Consider the following 22,557-nt stretch of genomic DNA (forward strand, 5'->3'; position numbering starts at 1 on the left):
CAATTTTTAATTTATGACTATGTGGCTTCAGGCATGGTAATTCCAATATATCACTATTGGAAAGTAATTTCCCATTGGGGTTTATGCGCAAGGATAATGCACCGTGTCATGGGTCCCAAGTTATCCAGAGTTGGCACGAGTAGAATTCTAGAGAGTTCTGACGAATGGTGTGGCCACCACGTTCACCCAACATGAACCCAATCAAGAATTTATGGGACCATTTGCACCCAAGATCCTGCACCGACAAATATCAGGGTGCTTTGGGAAGCTATCCAGATGGCATGGGTCAACATCTCTCTAGAGGTCTTCCATCCACTTGTGAAATCGATGCACTTCGCCGGGCTAGAGGGGGTCCTACACAATACTAGGCATCTATCCCATGACTTTTGGCACTTCAGTGTAATTCTTTGTTCTCTTTGCACCAGTCATTTCAGTAGTTCGCTTATGGCCAAGGAGATAACCAGAGAAACCACTCAACTACAAGAGCTCTCCGTAAAATGAGGTTAAGAATCACATGGATAGGACAGAAATCAGTGATTATTCATCTTACAATGGATATCAGAGATGTGAGTTTAGATATTTTCGTGGCTGATGCCACAAAAATAAGTGTATGTCCGCACATATGCAGAGCTGTACACATCTGACTGTGCTCCGTCTCTACAGAGCCGTAATAGACTTTCTGGTGCCCTGTGCCAGAGAGCGCATTACCCCCCCCCCCCCCCCCCATTTTTTTAAATGGGGACATAAGAGAGTGCACCTGAAGAAGGGCCATGGCCTCATGGGGATGGCCAGGGGAGAATGTTCATAAACCGTCAAATTGACAGTTCCAAATAGCGCCCCCTGCCCAGCGGTGCCCTGTGCCAAGGCACTGGACGCACTACCCTAGTTACGGCTCTGCATCCGCACCGTGTGCACTTGGTTTATGACCGTTCATCATCCGCGTGTATTGCTCCTGCCCTGTAGCAGGTGCATAAGTCTAGCCTCCAAGCAGACTTATAAGCGTGTTTCTGCAGGTATACGAGAGCAGTGTATGACTAAACACATCTTCACTGTGCACTAGATCATTCTTTCCTACCACTGTTCCACCTTCCCAGTTGTAGGCTGTCATCGTGTCAGTGTGTTTTATTTGCTCTGCACATGCTTAGAAAGCAAACTGTAGTACCTACTCTCATACAGCCCTTTTTATTTGCAAAACTATTACTCTGCTATATAAGATTATATTTTGCAATAAAAATAAATCTGCTTGGTTGTCCTTTTACAGAACTTTGATTCTCCCACAGTATTGAGAAGTATCAGTAATTGTGGACAGATTCTTTTGCAACTAATTTTATTAGTAGGCTAATTTTATTAGGGTTATGTTTTGTCATTGTATCTTATCTTATGGCTGACTAGCAGTTATATTCCTAGACCAACTCGTGACTAAATCGGCACATAAGGCACAGCAGCTTTGTAGATTTGGATTTTGTATTTGCTTGTGCCACTTTGGTAAGGAGTCAGTTTTGCAGATGGATTTTGTACGTTTTTGCACTGTGTGCGCTCCATTGATGAGTGCGTACCTTTACGACCAATTCACTAGCCATGTACTTGGGTGGTAATAGGGAGCTCGCATGTAGGCAAAGTTTACAGACTAACTAGATTACGGGCAAGGCAGTTTTCTGCGCGCGCGAAGATATAACTGTTATTAACGATAGAGCCAATGCAAGTGCATACTGATAATGATGTCCGCTCTCAAACCAATCGTATGGATTCCTTTCACACAATGCTGGGTGTAATTATGGATGACTTGCAAAGTTATAAACACTGCAACTGCCCCAAAAAACTTTTTTCAGACTGGCTGATTACAAACTGCAGTGCCAGATTTGCCATCCATTAATTTTTATGATTTATAATTTTTTGTTTTTTTTATTCTCTTTGGTGAGATTGGATTGCATTTAAGAGTGACACCTGTACAAAGGCGTTTGACTTAAAGTTGTACAACTGATTACTAAAATGTGGCCACAAAATAAGACCTAAATCTCATATGTCTAACAGAAGATTTTAATACCATATTTTAAGGTGTGATGATGATGTAATGAGTGACCTCCAACCCTGGTAGACCCTGGTCCCTCCTGTGGTGCAGTACTGACATTATATAGTGCAGCCTTTCATTGGACGTCTCATATATGGGCTGTTGTCATAACTATTCAGGGTGGCTTCAGGCATTCTGTTCCCTGAACATTAAACAAAAGGGGTCACATCATAGCATCACTGGAGCTTCTGCTGTTAGAGATAAACTATGGTATAGTGCAACATTTTGGACCCTATTGGAGAGCCCTGGTATATACTCAGGCTAGGTTATTGTAATGCCATTATATGTACTAGATAAGAGTGATTTGGTCACCAGCTTTTTGGCTTCCTAGAGTTCTGGGTTAGACTTTATCTTCTTATATTGTGGAGTGAGGAGCTCTTCTGTGAGTTGTGTAACGAGATGAAATCTTGCTCTGGAGCAGAGTTGTGAGATTCTGGTTGGAGCTGTGGCCTCCTTCTCCCTCCCCCACCTACACTTGGCAAGAGTCGGGCTACAGTTGGAAGTGCTGGGACGTTTCCCAGAGCAAGTTTTGTTTTGGTTGAGGTAATCAGATACTAAGTTTCTGTAGGTGGGGACAAGTCACGCAACTTTATTCCTCTGGGATTTGAGAAACTGCTGTGTTTGTCAGCCAACAGATACAATGACTTTCTAGCTGTGCCTTTCCAAATATTCCATTGAAATTCACAAATAGAACTTGAGGTGTGTACCCAGCACATAATCATGGTGTGTGTGCACCAGCTGGGATGACTCTAGCACATTGCCTCGGGCTGTACTTTGAATCTATTTATGGATTCTCTCTACAGCATCAATATAGCACATACGCACACACCCCCCATCCCACATTTCCATTTATGCTATTCCAAATGTACTTTTAGATAGCGTGCAGAATTTTCTCAGCCAACAGAGGAAAAGCTGTGGCTATAGCTTCTTGGCCTTTTTCGGATCTCTGTCAGATTTTACTGTATAGGAGATCCAGCCACTGTTGCAGCCTATAAGGAGTTTTGCTAATCTGCACCCTGATTCATAGATGAACACACATGGCACAGCCATGTGTCTTTGTATAATGCTAATGCTGCAGAAGGCGTCTAGTCTAGTATAAAAAAGATGCCTATTGTAGACATCTCGGATCTGAGGGCTGTGTCCGAAGAAGCTGCATCTGATCTAAATCGCGACCATCGGTCGCAGCGTCGGCCATCTGAGCGAGCCTAAAGCTAGGTACACCCTGTACAATTATTGGGCTGATTTGCCAATAATCGGGTGATCGGCCTGATTTGTTGTACGGCGTGTAGACATGAGTGTTTTTTGTTTATAAAACGGTTAAAAACCATCCACAAACGCGTTCCTTTGACTATCCTATCGGTCGGCCAAGACAGAATCTTGCCTCAATCTCCCGCTATCGAGCTGTGTGTGCATTCCCGATACCCTTCCCGTATTTCCTCTGTTTTCCCGTCACTACGTCATGCTTTTTGTGGGCGGACATCTGCAAAATCAGTGTGGTGTGGCCGAAAGTTGGTAACGTCTAATAAAAATCGCATAATGTATAGCATTGATATAGAGGCCGAAAAATCACCCCGTTTGCCGGTCCAATCAAAGAAAATCAGTCAGTGTGTACCTAGTTTATGGCAACTCAGTATGGCTGCCTCATCTCCTCTGCCGAGGTCCGTAAATCTGCGTCTGAAGATGTAGTTACTGCACTCCCACAAAACGGAGGCGACACACCTCCATTTTGGGAAGAGGTCCTTGTCTCCAGCCCGGAACGCCTGCAGCCTGATAATTAGGCTGCAGTGTCCAGAGCACTGCAAACAAGGTAGCAGGACGAGATCTGCACATGCGCAGTGCGGCTTCTGCGCATGTGCAGATCTAAAGCCATCAGATGTATGTAAATATCAAAGTCCCATACTTCTCTGAATTAGGCCATTTGTTCCTGATATTCGCTTGCAGTTTTCTAACGAGCATACGGCACGATTCTATTCAACATGAAGTGTATAGCGCCGGGAATCAGCTCCCAGAATTATTCAATTCATTGCGCTGCTAAGCCCGACTAAGGATTTCTTCTGGCATCCCTCCTGGGGTGCGAGCAGAAATCCAACAAAAGTCCAGGCGCGATGCTGTTTTCTGCCCTTAGCGCCGGGAAATCAGCATCATGCCGGGAAGCTTAGTCAGAGAATGCCTGTTCTCACGCCTAAACACCCTGTTTAAGGCGCGAAAATGAGTATTCCCTGACCTAACTTTGCGCAGAATTGAATAACTGCGGGAGCTCATTCCCGGCGCTATTTACTTTGCGTTTATTTGAAATGTATATTATATATACAGTCCGGTGCATAAATATTGGGACATTGACAGAATTTTCATATTTTGGCCTCTATTCACCACCACAATGGCTTTGAAACGAAACAAATGTGCTTTAACTGCAGACTTTCAGATTTACTTTGAGGGTAATTACATCCAAATTAGGTGAACGGTGTAGGAATTACAACGGTTTCTATATGTGCCTCCCACTTTTTAAGGGGCCAAAAGTAATGGAACTATCAACTGAAAAGCTATTTCATTGACAGGTGTGGGCTATTCCCTCGTTATTTCATTATCAATTAAGCAGGTAAAAGGTCTGGAGTTGATACTAGGGTGACATTTGCATTTCGAATCAATTGCTGTCGACTCTCAATATGAGATCCAAATAGCTGTCACTATCTGTTTGGAACATTCTTAAAAAGAAAGAACGCATCGGAGAGCTCAGCAACACCAAAAGACCACGGAAAACAACTGTGGTGGATGACAGAAGAATTATTTCCCTGGTGAAGAAAAACACCTTCACAACAGTTGGCCAAATCAAGAACACTCTCCAGGAGGTAGGTGTATATGTGTCAAAGTCAACAATCAAGAGAAGACTTCACAAGAATGAATATAGAGGGTTCACCACAAGATGTAAACCACTGGTGAGCCACAAAAACAGGAAGACCAGATTAGAGTTTGCCAAACAACATCTAAAAAAAAGTCATTACAGTTCTGGAACAACATCCTATGGACAGAGGAGACAAAGATCAACTTGTAGCAGAGTGATGGGAAGAGAAGAGTATGGAGAAGGAAAGGAACTGCTCATGATCCAAAACATACCACCTCATCAGTGAAGCATGGTGGTGGTAGTGTCATGGCGTGGGCATGTATGGCTGCCAATGGAACTGGTTCCCTTGTATTTATTGATGATGTGACTGCTGACAAAAGCAGCAGAATGAATTCTGAAGTGTTTCGGGCAATATTATATGCTCATATTCAGTCAAATGCTTCAGAACTCATTGGACGGCGCTTCACAGTGCAGATGGACAATGACCCGAAGCATACTGCAAAAGCAACCAAAGAGTTTTTTTAAGGCTAAAAAGTGGAATGTTATGCAATGGCCAAGTCAATCCCCTGACCTGAATCCGATTTGAGCATGCATTTCACTTGATGAAGACAAAACTGAAGGGAAAATGCACCAAGAACAAGCAGGAACTGAAGACATTTGCAGTAGAGGCCTGGCAGAGCATCACCAGGGATGAAACCCAGCGTCTGGTGATGTCTATGCGTTCCAGACTTCAGGCTGTAATTGCCTGCAAAGGATTTGCAACAAAGTATTAAAAAGTGAAAGTTAGATTTAGGATTGTTTAGTTTGTCCCATTACTTTTGGCCCCTTAAAAAGTGGGAGGCACATATAAAAACCGTTGTAATTCCTACACCGTTCACCTGATTTGGATGTAATTACTCTCAAATTAAATCTGAAAGTCTGCAGTTAAAGCACATCTTGTATGTTTCATTTCAAAGCCATTGTGGTGGTGAATAGAGGCCAAAATATGAAAATTCTGTCAATGTCCCAATATTTATGCACTTGACTGTATGTATATTTTTTTTCAATAGTGCCCTTTGTTCCAATCTTCATTAATGCAATAGGTGTTTAAGCTTAAAAATAAAATGTAGTACATGATTGTTATTTCCCATTAAAGGAGGATCATATTCCAAAAGGTCTCATGCTATTATTTAGGTGCCACCTACTGTCATTCTGCAGGTGGCAGGGCTGTGCCAGGTGTTGGCAGTATCTCTGTGGATGTCTTTTACACCTGTCCGATGAAGTGCAGCCTTCCTGCATCATTTGAAAATTCTCCAGGCATCTTTGCCAGGAAACTATGTCCTTCGTGGATATATACCAGTTAGTGGGTGTTCAGGACCTTATGATCCGACAATCTACCCTGGACAGTTTGATAAGGGGAAAGAAACTGAGGAAAAGTCTCCTCTTCTGTCTCGGGCATGAAGTATATATATATTGTTTTAGTGAAGATGTGTTTAAAAATCTAAACCTTTGCAAAAGTGTAAACGTAGAATTGAAGGAACACAATTGCATGTGCTGCATTTGTTTTCAGTACTGTGCATAATGTATTATAGTTTGTATGTCTTTCTTTTTATGCAGCATAGCTTGTTGTAGAGCAGCGGTGGGGAACCTTTTTTCTGCCGAGGGCCACTTTGATATATTTCATATTATTTGTGGGCCCGGTGCAGGCCACGCCCACTCCGTGTGACCTCACACGTGGGCAGGGTCACAATCGCCAGTGATTACAGCAATGCCCGGGGCATCCTGAAGATGCTGTGGGGAGCTGTAAGGGCAGCGGTGTGACCATTTGATGCGTCCGAAGGACGTTCCAGGCAGCACTGCTGCATAGATTTTGGCTGCAGGGTGGCATTCTAGGCACCCTGCTAGCCAGAGCAGGCTAGCATAAAAATGCTCAGAGGGCCAGACCAAATGATTCTGGGGGCCTTGTACAAGGCCCCCGGGCCTGAGGTTCCCCATCCCTGTTATATAGGATGGTATCTGTGTTACAGCGTGATGTTTCTGTAATAGCAGTATGCTTTTATTCCTAAAGCTTTACACTGAAGTTATGTTGTCTGCCTGGATAGCGAACCTCTCCAAGCTGGAAAATGTGGCTCTGTATACCCTTTTCTCATATGTATTGCTTTACAGTGTTGCATGTAATACAATATAATATTCTGTACCTGAGCTTGTCTACTCATTGACTGTGACATTCCTATTTGGTTTTTAATGCCTACCTCTATGACCACCCTGACATCTGTAGTTAAGTATTTGATCATATATCATTGGATTTTTGTATTACACAGTTCTTGTTTGAAACTTCTTTTTTTTTTTTTTTCTTTCTTTCTTCAGGGTCCATAGGCTTCACAGGGAGACCTTGGGGTGTAGGTGATGGGAACCAATCCGGGCACCACGCAGTTAAAGCTTTCAGCTCCCAGGATGCTTTGGGTCCACTCTCCCTATACCTGGTTCCCGAGCCAGAGGCACCTCAGTTTTGTTGCTGTCCGGCCGGAGTCTGATCACCATTTTGCATGGGGGCTGTTAATTGGCCCCTAAAGCTTATTTCTTAATTTTAGTTACTTTACTTCTGTACGCGACTGCCGCTCAGTCACCCCTCCGGTGCCGCGACATCAGTACTGATCTGGGGATCTCAGCGGCTGGGAAAGGGCCGGAAAGGGCCCAGGCTGCACCCGGACATCAGAGGACAGGTAAGGCAGGTCGTTTCTCGCTGTGACCCGCGTAATCTCGGGACAGACCAGAGGTGCTGGGTATGGACGCAGGCTCCGGCCATTGCGCTCCAATTTGACCACCAGGGACATATTGGTGCTGGAAACCAGCGTCCCAGGGGTTAATAACCGGCCAGGGGAGACTGCTTCCCTGTTTAAGCAGCTCCTCAGCTCAGCGCGCCTTTCCACTGTGGTCTGGCTTCCCTGAGTTGCTCTCCTCCTCTGGAGACGCCCCCTCTGAGGTCTCCGGCAGCCATTTTCTAAGTGTGCAGTCGCAGTTCTCCAAGGACAGCGCGTGGTCCGGTCCCCCTGCATACGGGTCAGTGTATGTAGCGCTATTTCTACCAGACACTGCGTCCGAGTCGTTGAGTATAGTGCCGCTTTGCAGCGTCTTTACTGCATTGTATGTGACTTGTGCTAGCACTATCTATCTGTCAACTTATTACGATACCTTTTCTCTCACTTCTTCCCTAATATAGGTGTTAGGGTAGCTCATACTTGACTTCATATATAATAATTCAATATATCTGAGGTCTGTCGCATACTGTTGTGTGCTGCACTGTGCCATATTGGCAACGGGTTCCTGCAGCTTTCATAAGCATAAGACAGGACCAGTCTATTGCTCCCCGCTATTGTGCATCATTTACCCCGCAGACATGTCTGACACCGGTAATGAACATATTCCTGCACTTACGCTGCAATTTTGCAGATTATGTACTGCAGTTTTCAGTGAGGATGTGGTTCGGGATGTATAAGGTGCTATAACTCACCATGTGCTTCGACCCCCCCCCCCCCCCCCCCCACCGATCATCAGCAGTGGAGCCCCCTTGGGCGTTCTTTTTCTCAGATGCTGGCCTCCATTGTTGACCGCCTAGCGGTCCCGGCTGTTATTCCTCCTATGGGGGTACCACAGCAGCCCGTCCCTCACTCACAGGGACTACCTCTGATTATGCAGACCCCTCCTGTACATCAGCGGGCAGTCATTCCCACAGTGGGATTACTACAGGTTGGACCTCCACCATGGGTGGATGTTTTCTCTACCTCAGTACAGAGTCTGGCTACAACCTCTACGGCCATTCAGACCATTTTGCAGAGTGAGAAACCTGTAAGAGCAGCTAAGCGTCCTGTGTTGTCATCTCAATCCACACAGCTGTCAGAATCTGAGATGTCATCTGATGATGGAGAGGTGGCTGATACCTCTAACCCCGACTCCCCTCGGCAAGAGGAGGAGCCTAAGTCAAGGATTAATATTCCTGCCTTGGTGTGTGCGGTCAGATCTGCATTGGTTATAGAGTATGACGAACCAGCCCCTAAATCCAAACACCCTCTGTTTAAACAGATAAGTGTCTTCGGTAGTATTCCCTCTGTCAGATCAGCTGGTGGATCACATGGCTGAGACTTGATAAGAGGTATCAACCTCAGAAACGTTTGACCTCATGTTTCCCATTTCCTGAGGCTCATTGTAAGAAGTGGGAATCGCCCCCTGCAGTGGATTCACACGTTACATGGTTAATTAAGAGTGCAACGTTACCCCTGCCTTCCATTTCTTCCTTAAAGGATCCTACGGATAGGAAGGTGGAAACTTGCCTAAAGTCTATATACTCTTTCAGGAGCTGTGGCCCGGCCGTCCATGGGTATCTCCTGGGTAGCTAAGGCTATAGACACTTGAGGACTCCTTGGACGTTCCAGAGAATCAGGTGTCACTGGTCGGCCATATTGGGGATACAGCTGCATATATCGGTGAGGCCGCTCTGGGTGTTAGTTTACGGATATCCAGGGTCTCTCCCATGGCCGTGCCTGCTCGCCGTTCCCTGTGGTTATGCTATTGCAGCGCAGATGCTGATTTTAAGAAAGGCCTAGAGGCCTTACACTATAATGGGGAGATTTTGTTTGGTCCAGACCTGGACAAGATTGTTGACATGTTGGGCAAATCAAAATCTGCGTATCTGCCCTCAGCATCTGCTCCTGCAAAGTCTCGAAGCTCCTCCTTTAGGTCCTTTCGTCCTCAAGGAAAAGCCAAAGGGCAGTCCTTTCCTAGGCAGTCCGCTGGCAAGCCTAAGAAACAGGCCTGGAGCACAAGACACCCGGCCTCCAAACAGGAGGATAAACCCGCAGCCTGACGGGGCGGGCCTCCCTCTGGGAGACCCCAGAGTCGGAGGCCGACTTCTTCAGTTCGCCCACTGCTGGTGTCAAACCACCAAGGATGCTTGGATAAGAGAAGTGGTCTCTCAGGGGTACGCCCTCGCATTCCTTCGAAGGCCTCCCCACCAGTTTTTCTGCACAGGCCCTCCTTCAACCAAAGCCAAGGCCTTGCAGATCCAGAAAGCCATACAGTCCTTGCTGCAAGCAAGGGTAATTGTACCAGTTCCACTTTCTCAACGAGGGACTGGTTATTATTCTACTCTTTCTGGTTCAGAAACCGAAAGGGTCTCATAGCCTATCCTCAACCTCAAATCTCTGAACAAGTTCCTCAGGGTGCCCAGGTTCAGGATGAAAACCTTAGGATCCATCATATTGGCTATGGAACCTGGGGATTACATGGTATCACTGAACATTCAGGATGCATACCTACATGTTACCATAACGCTTTCTTACCAGCGTTCTCTGTGGTTTGCTATACTTCAACGACACTTCCAGTTTCGGGTGCTGCCCTTTGGCCTATCTACAGCTCCAAGGGTATTTACGAAAATTATAGCTGTCATAGCAGCCCACCTGCGGAGTCAGGGTATCCAGCTCCTACCATATCTGGACGACCACCTCTTGTTGGTGAGTTCTCCAGAAGTGCTTCATCACCTACAACTGACAGTTGCTTGTCTACAAGCACACGGGTGGTTAATCAACTGGAAAAGTCCTCCCTAATTCCCTCACAGAGGATGGTTCATTTGGGAGCCCTTCTGGATTCTCACCAGCAGAGAATCTTTCTACTCCAAGAAACGGCACTACACTGCAGCTGCGAGTACGCAGATGTCTCCACAGTCGCCGGGTGTCAGTCCACTCGGCGATGCAGGTTCTGGGATCCATGGTGTCCACATTCGACATGATGGAATATGCTCCGTTTCCATTCCAGGCCCCTGCAGGGGCTGATCCTCTCCAGGTGGAACGTATTACCCCACCGAATCAGAGCTCAGACGATGGAACTCTTTCCGTAGGTGCGTCTGTCCTGGGTAGCCTAGGCTATAGAGAGTTGGGCCGATACACTTGAGGACTCCTTGGACGTTCCAGAGAATCAGGTGTCGCTGGTCGGCCATATTGGGAATGCAGCTGCATATATCGGTGAGGCCGCTCTGGATGTTAGTTTACGGACATCCAGGGTCTCTGCCATGGCCGTGCCTGCTCGCCGTGTGGAACGTACTCAGAGCTCAGACGATGGAACTCTCTCCGGAGGTGCGTCTGTCCCTCTCTTGGGGGCTCCAGACATCTCATCTAACCTTTTGGATCCCGGACTGAATACTCCTAACAACGGACGCCAGTCTCCAGGGATGGGGCACAGTGACTGGTCCACACTCCTTTCAGGGCCAGTGGATAATCGAGGCATCCCTGCCCATCAACATATTGGAACTTCGGACTGTGTACAGGGCCCTCATGATGGCAAAGCACATTCTACACGGAAAGCCTGTGCAGGTTCAGTCCGACAACACCACCACAATGGCTTACATAAACCGTCAGGGAGGCACTCGAAATCGTGCAGCAATGACACAAGTGTCATGCATTCTGACATGGGCAGAATCTCATCTCCCGGCCATTTTGGCAGTGTTCATTCCGGGAGTTCTCAATTGGGAAGCGAACTTCCTCAGCTGTCACGACATGCATCCAGGGGAATGGTCTCTTCACCAAGAGGTGTTTCAATTCCTAGTGGACAGATGGGGTCTCCCAGAGATGGACCTCATGGCCTCCCGACACAATCACAAGTTACCTGTGTACAGGTCCAGAACAAGAGATGTCGAAGCAAGCATGGTGGATGCTCTGTCAGTAAAATGGACCTTCTGGTTTGCGTACCCATTTCCTCCAGTCTCTCTGCTTCCTCGAGTTCTTCGGAAGTTCAAGCAAGACTGAGGCATTGTCCTGCTGGTGGCGCCAGCTTGGCCGAGACGTCATTGATACTCAGATCTTCGAAGTCTCTCCATCTACACTACGTTTCTGCTGCCTCAATGTCCGGACCTGTTTCAGGGTCCTTGACTTTACCCAGACCTAGATAGTCTGTCTTTGATGGCGTGGCTCTTGAGCCATCCCTCCTAAGGTCCAAAGGATTCTCTAGCTTAGTCATCAATGCGATGCTGAGAGCGTGTACACCTGCCTCCGCCAGGATCTACCACAGTGTATGGCATACATATTTCCAGTGGTGTCGTACTAGAGATTACGACCCTCAGGTGTTTCGAATTTCCAGAATACTGGCATTCCTTCAAGCTGGATTGGACCTTGGCCTACGCCTGGCCTTGTTGAAAGTGCATGTCTCTGCACTGTCAGTGTGGTTCCAATGTAGAATTGCTCAGCTTCCGGATATCCACACCTTCCTCCAGTGTGTCCTCAGGATTCAATCTCCCTTTGTTCCACCAGTGGCTCCCTGTGATTTGGCAGTTTTTCTTCTGACCCTCCAGGGTCCTCCATTTGAACCACTAGATTCACTGGAACTTAAGTGGTTAACAGCTAAGGCTCTTTTTCTTCTGGCTATTGCATCTGTCAGGAGGGTGTCAGAATTGGGAGCGCTCTCCTGTCATTCTCCTTTTCTGATAATTCACCAGGGCAGGGTGGTGCTTCGAACTCTCCCCTGAGTTTCTTCCTAAGGTTGTGTAGTTTCCATATTAACCAGGAAATTATAGTACCAGCCTTCCTATCACCAGACCTCTCAGCAGTTAAGGCCTCATTGGATGTGGTCCGCGCCCTCAGGATTTACGTGGACCGTACCAGTTCTCTTCGGAAATCAGACTCCTTGTTTGTGCTTTATGTTTTCACAAGAAGGGATGGCCAGCCAATAAAGAAACCATGGCTAGATGGCTGCGTATGACTATCTCAGAAGCTTACACGCAGGCAGGCCTGCCTGTTCCGTCTTCTGTTAAGGCTGCTCGGTCTGTGCGTCCTTCGTGTGCAGCTCGCCGTGGTGCCTTGGCTGTTCAGCTTTGCAAGGCGGCCACGTGGTCTTCTGTCCAGACCTTTCTAAGGTTCTATGCGTTTGATACCTTCGCCGCACAGGAGCGTCCCCACCCTTGAAAGGACTGCTTTGGGACACCCCCAAGGTCTTCCTGTGGAGCCTATGGACCCTGAAGAAGAAAATTAGTTATGGTAAGATCTTACCTTGGTTAATTTTCTTCGAAGTCCATAGGGTCCATACGGCACCCGCCCTGACGCACCTAGCTTCATATGGGCTATTGTATTGGTCACCGGTTTCCCGTCTCCTTCTCTGTGAGAGTGATCTTGAGTGTTCCAGTCTTCCTTCTCTCTTATCCTCCACCAGTCTTTGGCTTTTTACCAACTGAGGTGGCTCGGGGGCGGGGTATAGGGAGAGTGGACCCAATGCATCCTAGGAGCTGAAAGCTCTAACTGCGTGGTGCCCGGATTGGTTCCCACCACCTACACCCCAAGGTCTCCCTGTGGACCCTATGGATTTCGAAGAAAGAGACTTAAAGGTAAGTTCTTACATAACTCTAAATTTTTTGCTAAACTGTGCATCTTTAAAATGCAATAGGATGTGCTGGCTCTTGGTCGCATATAGAAATTGACTTATGTGACATGCACTCTGCCTCATGGATTGAAAATATATATATATATATATATATATATATATATATATTTCTCCCGCCAGTTAGTAATATGTTTTGGATGACAAAAGGGAGATTGTTTTTTAGACTGAGGTTTTCCTATCAACTGGGTGTAGCTCTGTTACAAATTTAAATCTGTAAACCGCTAAAACAAAGCCACGACCCCTGCACAAAGAAGCTTTTTTTGCTGTAGGAAGATGCAGAACATTTTGGTAGGGGCTCTTTGCTATGCTTACGTGTCTTATGCTCTAGCAGGAAGCAGCGGCTGGACTGGAGCACAGACGCCATGTCGTTAATTGGGGCAGAGCTGCAAGTGGATTTCTTGGATCACGTTCCGCTCACAACCCATAATTTTGTAAGTCCGTTGTTTTGTTCTCTATGATTTTCATGATCTGTTCAATATCATTTTTTTTTTCCTCTGATGACCTTGACTAATCTTAAATATTTTCTTCCTATAGATGTGGTCTGTGAATTGCATTTCTCCATGAAAAACTTGGTTTATCTTTATTACATTAATTATAGGTGTACAAAGGCACATCATACTAAAATGTTGCTTGCATTAATGTGTTATAGAGCACTTGTAGTGGAACAAGTACAACCCTTTCTGAGAAATGTTGTGTTCCCAGGAGATTCCTTGGTAAAGTTATGCAACTGTTCAGCTTTTGCTCACTAGCTGGACTGCTCCAGGAATAACCTTTCCTGTAATGTTGGCTGAACAATCATATGACTGGTACAATAGAGACCACTATGCCGAGAAACAAGGTTATCTAGAATACTGTGACTTGCATCAATATGTTATAATGAATATGTATGCGATGAGTTAGGGAGATTTCTAAGATAGTCTCCTTAGGAAGAATATTTTCATAATCCGAAAGAATTGGCTCCTGGTAATGAAATTTATATTGCAGCCTCTTAATGAATGCTCCACGCACTGGGTAATTGTAACTATACACATGTATCTGTACAGGTCCATGTCATGCTCTAAGCTCACAGGAACATGTAAGTGTCATAACACAGAACTCTGTCCTTGTTTTGGAGAAGTTTGTATGTTTGAAAGCAACTTAATGTCACATGCTAAGGCAGAACTTTTAACACTCAGTGATAGGGATGGCCATTGACTGGTCTATAATCGATGATGCCATCGGTAGTTTACATTGATGATGAGAAACCATTGATGGTTCAAACCTTCACCAGCCATCAATGCAGCTGCACTGAATGAGGCAGAACTTGGCGGCCCAATCGGGAAGGAGGAAGGGCTTTGCGCAACACTAAGCTCCTTCACCCCTGGCATCGTGGTAGAAGAAAAAAATCATTGGGCTCTCAATTGCTGTTAACCTGCGATGGTCAATGGCCATCCCTACTCAGTGTCCACTATATTGGATACACCTACCTACTAGCTAATGCTAATTTTTAATCATTCAATCATGTGGCAGTAACTCATGCCATGGACAGCACAGGTGGTGTGATCAACGGCAGTGCAGGGCTTTATGCTGCCCTCTGCCGGCCCCAGCCCCTAAACACATGATTTCATGATGTGTCATATAGGAGGCGGGGCTGTCAGCTCCACCACCGGGCTCGGAAAGTATCCTAAGGAAACTCCTGGCAGCTCCACAGACTGCCTGCCTTGTGCCCCTATACACTGAGGACGCCTCTGCAGTAGCGTTAGTGGCTGCAGGGTGCCATGGGGCAGTGACTGTCCACAGAGAGCCCTGATGGTCTTGGATTCAATTCCCACCACGATCCTACCTGTGGAGTTTATATTTCTATATGGTATCCACAGGGATACCATGGGGATAACGTGGTTGGAGTGATCCAGCCATAAAAACAGTTAAAGCTTTCAGCTCCCAGGATGCCTCTGGTCCTCCTCCACATATACCCCGCCCCTGCCCACAGGCATTAAGTTATTCGCTTGGTGCGGCAGGATTCAGATGCACTGTTGTAACAGGCAGTCCTAAGCTTTGATTTTCTGTTTTATTTTCTATATGTTTGTTTGAGTTAGCAGTGCTGAGTTTCTGAATTAAGGCACATGCACTGCTACTCAGTCTACCTCCGCCGGGCCGCAACACCAGTAACGGATGGTGATTTCGGCGGGTCACTGCAGAGCTTGCTAGCAGCGATGCTGGGGCCCAGACTGCAACCTGACACACGGAGATGTCAGGTAAAGCGATTCCTTGCTTATGGGGAATCGTGCGCGGCAGTCCTTGCTTCTGGAGACTCACCGGAAGCCGCTGCAGTGAGAGCCCGGAGTGTCCACATCCTCACTAGACCACCGGGACCTTATCGTCTGACGCTGTGGATCGGCAGCAGACTCTTCTGCTGCGATGAGGCCAGCGTACCCGGCTGGTTGATGCAGCTTAGGGGAGGTAGGCTCTCCCCCGGCAGCTCCTCCGCAGACCCAGACGCAGTTCCTTCAAAGGTTTTTGCACGTCTAGGTCACTCCTCCTACCTGCCTCATGTATATGAGACGCTCAGTCCACTATCTGTGCGCTGCTGTAGCTGTTGGTCTCAGGAGGTTTTGGGTCAGTTTCCCTGTATACCTTTCCCATGGGTCAGGTATATAGTGCTCTATAGCCTACCAAGCATCGTGTTTTGAGTAGTTGATTCAGAGCCAATTGCAACTAAATTTACATATGCATTGAATGTGACTGTTTGCTAGCTGCTGTGTTGATATACTGCCTTTTATTTCTGACTGTCAGTTGTAACTATCACTGTTTTTCTTCTCATCCCTCTGTTACAGGTGTATGGAGGTTTTTCCTCTATACTTTACATTTACTTATTATTTGTGAAGGCTGTCGCATTACATTACATTGCATTGTTACTTTTATAATTGATATGTCAAAAAGTAAAGTGAATCAGGAGGGGGAATTCCCTGTGCTGGTTTCATGTAAATCCTGTTTGGCGGGCTTCTCCTGTCAGGACAATATAAAGGATGGTTTGTGTGCTCACAAGTCCAGTATACCAGTCCCTGTACAGGAGCCATCTTGGGTGTCCTTGTCTCAGGTAATGAAGCAGTTTGTGGATCGTATGGATACTCCCATGCTGCCTCCTTGTATGGGGTACCCACAGCATGCTATGTTTGCAGCACTTATACATCCTTCTTGGATGGATGCTTATGCCCACTCAAGTCAGTCAGCTGTTGCGAGCAGACCGGTAGCCACTAAGGCACCTAAACGGAAGTTATCTTTTTATTAGTCTGTTCAGCATATGGTTTCAGACGCACCATCAGAGGAATCTTCTTCGTGGTCTAGCTCGGCAGAGGAGGACCATCCTTCTACAGTGGATGTTCCTTCTTTGGTAAGGGGGGTCAAATTCGTCCTAGATATACAGGATGATGAACCAGCTTCCTAGTAAGAAGGCTCCAGTGTGTAAACACCAGAAGATAGTAAAAGCTGAGCTTCCGAAATCCGAGCAGCTCACTGAACTTATGGAAGAGGCATGGGGTAACCCAGATAAATGGTTTTATATTACTAAAAGATTAGCATCGTTGTATCCTTTACCAGCTTCTGAATGTACTAAGTGGGAAGTCCCTTCAACTGTGGATGCTCATGTGACACACTTAGTCAGGAATGCTACGTTGCCTATTCCGTCAGCATCTTCTCTTAATGATCCTACAGATGGGAAAACTGTCTTAAGGCAATATGTTCATCATCTGGAGCTGTTACTCATCCGGGTATGGCTGGGGCTTAGGTAGCCAAAGCAGTTGAAGAATGGACTGGGGCATTGGAGATTTCTTTACCAGATGCTTCCAGAAAACAGCTCACATATATCTCCCACATACGGGAAGCAGCCTCCTATTTGGGAGGAGCTGCAATAGATTCAGGACTCTTCGCTTCTAAAGCATCAGCAGCCTCAGTGGTGGCTCGTAGGGTCCTTTTGGTTAAGGTCCTGGGAAGCTGATACACTGTCAAAGAAGGCTCTGGAATCCTTACCTTTCTATGGAAATATACTTTTTGGGGCAGAGTTAGATAAGCTAATAGCTACTCTGGCAGCTTCAAAAACTGCAGATATGCCATCTACAGCTACATTAAAGTCTAGGCAGTTTTCTTTTCGGTCTTTTCATCCTCAGGGACAAGCAAAGGAACAGTCTTCTTCCAGGCAGTCTAGTTTTTACAGAACAAGCAGGCTACAGAGGTCTGGGCCGGCCAGACATCCAGCTTCTAAGCCAGACGATAAACCTTCTGCCTGATGGGGCAGGCATCCTCCTGGGGGATCCCTCCTCCCGGGGGCCTTCTTCAATTTGCGGATTATTGGCATCAAACAACAACAGACGCCATGGTCCGAGAAGTGGTCTCTCAGGGGTATGACCTCAATTTCCGGAGGCATCCTCCCCATTTTTTTGGGGGGGTACAAATCCCCCATCAGATGCGATCAAGGCCTTGGCTCTTTAGGAGGCCATTTACTCCCTGCTGCAGGCAAGGATGATAATCCCAGTTCCTGTGTTTCAGCAAGGAAGGGTTGTTCCAATCTATTTTTAGTTCAGAAACCGAGTTGGTCTCATCTCCCTATTCTAAATCTAAAAACCCAAGTTCCGTATGGAAACTCTTCGGTCAATTATTTTGGCAATGGAGCCTGGGGATTTTATGGTTTCCCTGGACATTCAGGATGCGTATCTGCATGTGCCTATTATGCCATCCCACCAACAATTTCTACGGTTTGATGTCCTGCAACATTACCAATTTCAGGCACTACCCTTTGGTCTATCAACGGCCCCTCGGGTCTTTAACAAAATAATGGCTGTTATGATGGCCTATCTCAGGCGTTAGGGAATCAGAATACTACCACATCTGGACGACCTTCTGATACTGGCACAGTCTCCAGCTGTTTTACAACACCATCTCCAACTGACCATTTCCTGCCTACAGAAGCACGGCTGGATTATCAAATGGAAGAAATCCTCTCTTTCTCCAACACAGCAGATGGTACATCTAGGGGCACTTCTGGATTCTCAGGCACAAAGGGTGTTTCTGCCAGAGGACAAGATTATGGCCATATCATCGCGAATACGCAAGTGAAGATATCCATTCTGTCAGCGATGCAGGTCCTGGTTTCTATGGTATCCACCTTCGACATAGTGGGATATGCTCTGTTCCATTCCAGGCCTCTGCAAAATTTGATTCTCAGGTGGAACGGACAGTATCATCGAAGGTCCCAGAGGATTCTTCTCACTCCAGAGGTTTGTGATGTCTACAAAAGGATCACCTGGACAAAGGTCGCCCATTCTGGATTCCAAATTGGGTGCTTCTCACCACGGACGCCAGTCTTAGCAGATGGGGGCAGTGACAGGTCATCACACCTTTCAGGGAAGATGGGCAAATCAGGAAAGTCATCTGCCCATAAATATTCTGGAGCTTCGAGCAGTATACAAAGCACTCATTGTGATACAGGACCTCCAGTGCAGGCTGGTCCAGATCCAGTCCGACAACAAGAACGCGACCACAGTAGCGATCTCGGCAATATTCATCCCGGTAGTCCTCAATTGAGAAGCGAACTTCCTAAGTCTTCCATGACATACACGCTGGAGAGTGGTCTCTCCACCTGGAGGTTTTCAACTTCTGGTGAACAAATGGAGCCTACCAGACATAGACCTCATGGCATCACATCACAACCACAAGGTCCCCAGGTACGGGTCCAGGACCAGAGATCCCTCAGCAGCTGTCATGGGCGCACTAGCAGTAAGATGGGACTTCAAGCTGGCGTATCTCTTTGCTCTGGTTTCCCTCATCCCATGGGTTCTCAGGAAATTCAAGCAGGAAGGCGGAACAGTAATACTAGTGGCTCCTGCTTGGCCCAGATGTTCTATCCATAGACAGTCTGTACCCTCTTCCTCTATGGCCGGATCTCATAGCTTGCATCTGGACTTACCTCACCTGTCTTTGATGGCGTGGCTCTTGAGTCTTCCATCTTAAGAGCCAAGGGTTTCTCCAGCTCTGATTCAAACGATGCTTAGGGCACAAAAGCCTTCCTCTGCCCGCATCTATTACAGAGTTTGGCATTCTTTTGGTCAGTGGTGTTCCCACGGAAAATATGACCCTAAGGTGTTTAGGGTTTTCCGGGTACTGACTTTTCTCCAGGCTGGATTAGACCTTGGTCTCCATCTGGACACTTTGAGAGTGCAGGTTTCTGCACTGTCAGTCAGGTTCCAGAGAAAGATTGCTTCTTTACCAGATGTTAGAATTTTTTTTTCCGGCGGCTATCCGAGTTCAGCCTCCTTTTGTCCCACCGGTAGTACCATGGGATTTGTCTTTTGGTTCTCAAGGAGCTACAAGCTCCCCCATTTGAACCTGTGGACTCTGTAGACTTGAAATGGTTGACAGCAAAGACACCTTTTTCTTCTAGATTTTTCTTCTGCATGCAGAGTCTTTTACTTGGCAGCGCTCTCTTGTTACTCACCATTTTTTATTTTTCACCAGGATAGAGCTGTTCTTTGTACAAGGGAGGGTTACCTTCCCAAGGTAGTGTCCCATTTTCATATGAATGAAGAAATTGTGGTTCCAGCTTTTCAGGCTTCAGATTTTTCTGTGGGTGAAGCCTCCCTGGATGTAGTTCGTGCTTTCCGTATCTGCAGCGTGCAAACTCTTTTTTTTTTTTTAAAGAAAATCAGATACTCTTTTGTGTGGTTTTCACAAATGAGATGGCCAGCGAACAAACAGACTCTGGCTAGATTGTTACGTATGACTATCTCTCAGGTATACACACAGGCTGATCTCCCTGTTCCAAACACGGTGACAGCACATTCTACTCTGTCTGTAGGGCCATCATGGGTGTTTAGTCGTGGTGCCTCTGTTGAGCAATTGCGAAGGTAGCCACGTGGTCACTTTTCTCAGGTTCTACGCCTTTTGATACTTTTGCATCTCAGGATGCTTCCTTTGGGTAACAAGTTCTCCTTTCTGCTCAGGAGCGTCCCCATCCTTAGGGTAACTGCTTTAGGACATCCCTATGGTATCCCTGTAGATTCCAATGGAATCTGAAGAAGAAAATAAGTTTGGTAGACTTACCATTGATGACACTTTTTTTTTTTTCGAGGTCCACAGGGCACCTGGCTGCATTGGGTAATTTTTTTTCGGTTCACGGATTCCCTCTTCTTGTATGAGAGTGTTTCTGGTGTACGATTGTTCTTCCTGCTCCTACCTTGGTCTTGTTTACAAAACTGAATTCCTGTGGCCAGGGGTGGGGTATATGTGGAGGAGGACCAGAGGCGTCCTGGGAGCTGAAAGCTTTAACTGTTTGGTGCCTGGATCAATCCAACCACATTATACCCATGATATCCCTGTGGATCCTATGGACCTCAAAGAAAGAGTTGTCAATGGTAAGTTATAGTTATACATAACGTGTAAGCGTCATGTGACTCGGTAGCGCAGAGTATACTCTGCGACTTTTTCCCTTCAAATGCGAATAGGGCGCAGAAGCAGCTTCTGCTGACTAAAATTATATGCTGCATGCCTATATTCTGTGTGCGACTGCTGGTGTATCTTCATGTGAAATGCTACGTTACAGCGTCAGCGGCTGTGACATTGTAGCGTAGCATTTTGCATGCAGATGCTCCCGCAGTCGCACACGGAATCTAGGCATGTGCGACTAGAAGGACTGTTTAATGTGCAAGGAGGATAGATGTATGTGGACACATCTGTAACCATGATGAAAACAGTGGTAAGTAGAATAGAATTTCTGAACACATCACAACAAATCTTGGAAGGGGATGGGCTGCAGCAGCAGATGACCACACCAGGTTCACAGGAAACTGAGGCTACATTGGGAACAGGCTCTCCAACAATGATGGGAATAAATGTCACCTGTGCTGTTTACTTTAGATTTCTGCTACAAAACACCATAAGATGTGTAGACCACATGGAGCCATCCTGCTTTGTGTCAGCAGTTCAGGCTGGTTGTAGTTGTGGTGGTGTAATGGTATGAGGAAAGTTTCCTTGGCACACATTGGGCCCTTTTATCAACAAGTGAATGTAATTTAAATGCTACAACCTACCTGGAAATTGTTCCTGGCCATGTGTGTCTCTTTGTCAGCAATCTACCCATGTTCTCATGGCTACCTCCAGCAGGATAATGCACCATGTCACAAAGCACACATCATCCAAAGCTGGTTCCACAAACATGACAGTGGGGGAGATTATGCGTTATGCGCGCTGATACCGCTTCTCCCCGATGTATGATCAGGGGGTTGTGCTGTAAATGATAAAGTGCCCTCTTCAGTTCAAGATAATCTTTTTGGCCAAACCGGCTGGCTGTCAGGTGGATGTGTCATGTTCCATATCTTGGAGCATGATGCATTTTTTTTTTTGTACAAAGTACTGTAGGAATTGGCTGGCTGTTATGGTTTGTCACCACTTTGTACATTTGCATGTGCATCGGTTTTTATGTCCCCCACTAGATACTTATCTATATAATAAGCAAGAAGGGTGTCTGTCTGTCTGTCTTTTTGTCCTTTATGCACAGCCAGAGTTTGGTACCTAGCCCCACCAAATTTAGCATGGTGGTGTAGTTTGACCTGGATTAGGTTTTTGTCTAGCTTCATACTTTGTCAGGGCCACACACTGTGACACAATCCCTTAAATTACACAGGTTCCAGGACTGGCTCATGTGGAAATTGGCAGTCCGCCAAAAACCTGTGTGAAAGCTACAAAAGTATCTTTGTAACCTCATATGGGTCAATCCTATTAGGTGCGAAGGGTGCGATGTGCCGTTGCAACGGCGTTCATGCGCCGGCACCGCATCTCGCACCCTTCGCTACCCAACCAGAGCCTGAATTTGCATCATTTTGCTCAGAGCCCTATGGCTCTGAGCAAAGTGGGGTCCTTTTCAGGATCAATGGAATGGGGTTATAGGCGAGGACAATGTAAACAAAGGCTGCAGGTATACTTCAGGGTCCAGTCTTCAACATGGGCAATGCCGGGTATCCCAGCTAGCTTTGCATAATAGAAAGTTTTCCTTGCACCATAAAAGGAATCTGTATGATTTTGTAGTTCCATTCACTAAAGGCCAAATGGTGGCATTCTGAAATCATACATTGTTCTTTGGCAAGTTCTCTTGAAAATCCCAGAGCCAGAGCTGTTCCCAACAAGGATCACAGTTGCTAATACGCACGCAATCGGCCGATTGTTTCACACTGCTCATGCATCGCAGTGCGTGAACCAGCTGCTGCGATCGCATTGGTGACGCAGAGTG

The 22,557-nt window shown here is 46.5% G+C and overlaps 1 protein-coding gene across 10 annotated transcripts in view; it reads left to right on the top strand.

The window, feature by feature from the left end:
• Positions 1 to 22,557, top strand: part of RAF1 (Raf-1 proto-oncogene, serine/threonine kinase) — a 129,314-nt gene that overhangs the window by 64,857 nt on the left and 41,900 nt on the right. For 7 of the 10 annotated variants that reach the window (XM_088472703.1, XM_088472701.1, XM_088472704.1 and 4 more), the window contains one exon: positions 13,633 to 13,735. In XM_088472703.1, coding sequence (XP_088328829.1) covers positions 13,633 to 13,735 — 103 coding nt within the window. The remainder of the gene's footprint in view (positions 1 to 13,632; positions 13,736 to 22,557) is intronic. The other 3 variants (XM_088472702.1, XM_088472705.1, XM_088472707.1) reach the window with 1 other exon arrangement.

Source organism: Taudactylus pleione, unplaced genomic scaffold (genome assembly GCF_031769625.1).
Source record: "Taudactylus pleione unplaced genomic scaffold, aTauple2 ptg000128l, whole genome shotgun sequence".
Lineage (NCBI taxonomy): Eukaryota > Metazoa > Chordata > Amphibia > Anura > Myobatrachidae > Taudactylus > Taudactylus pleione.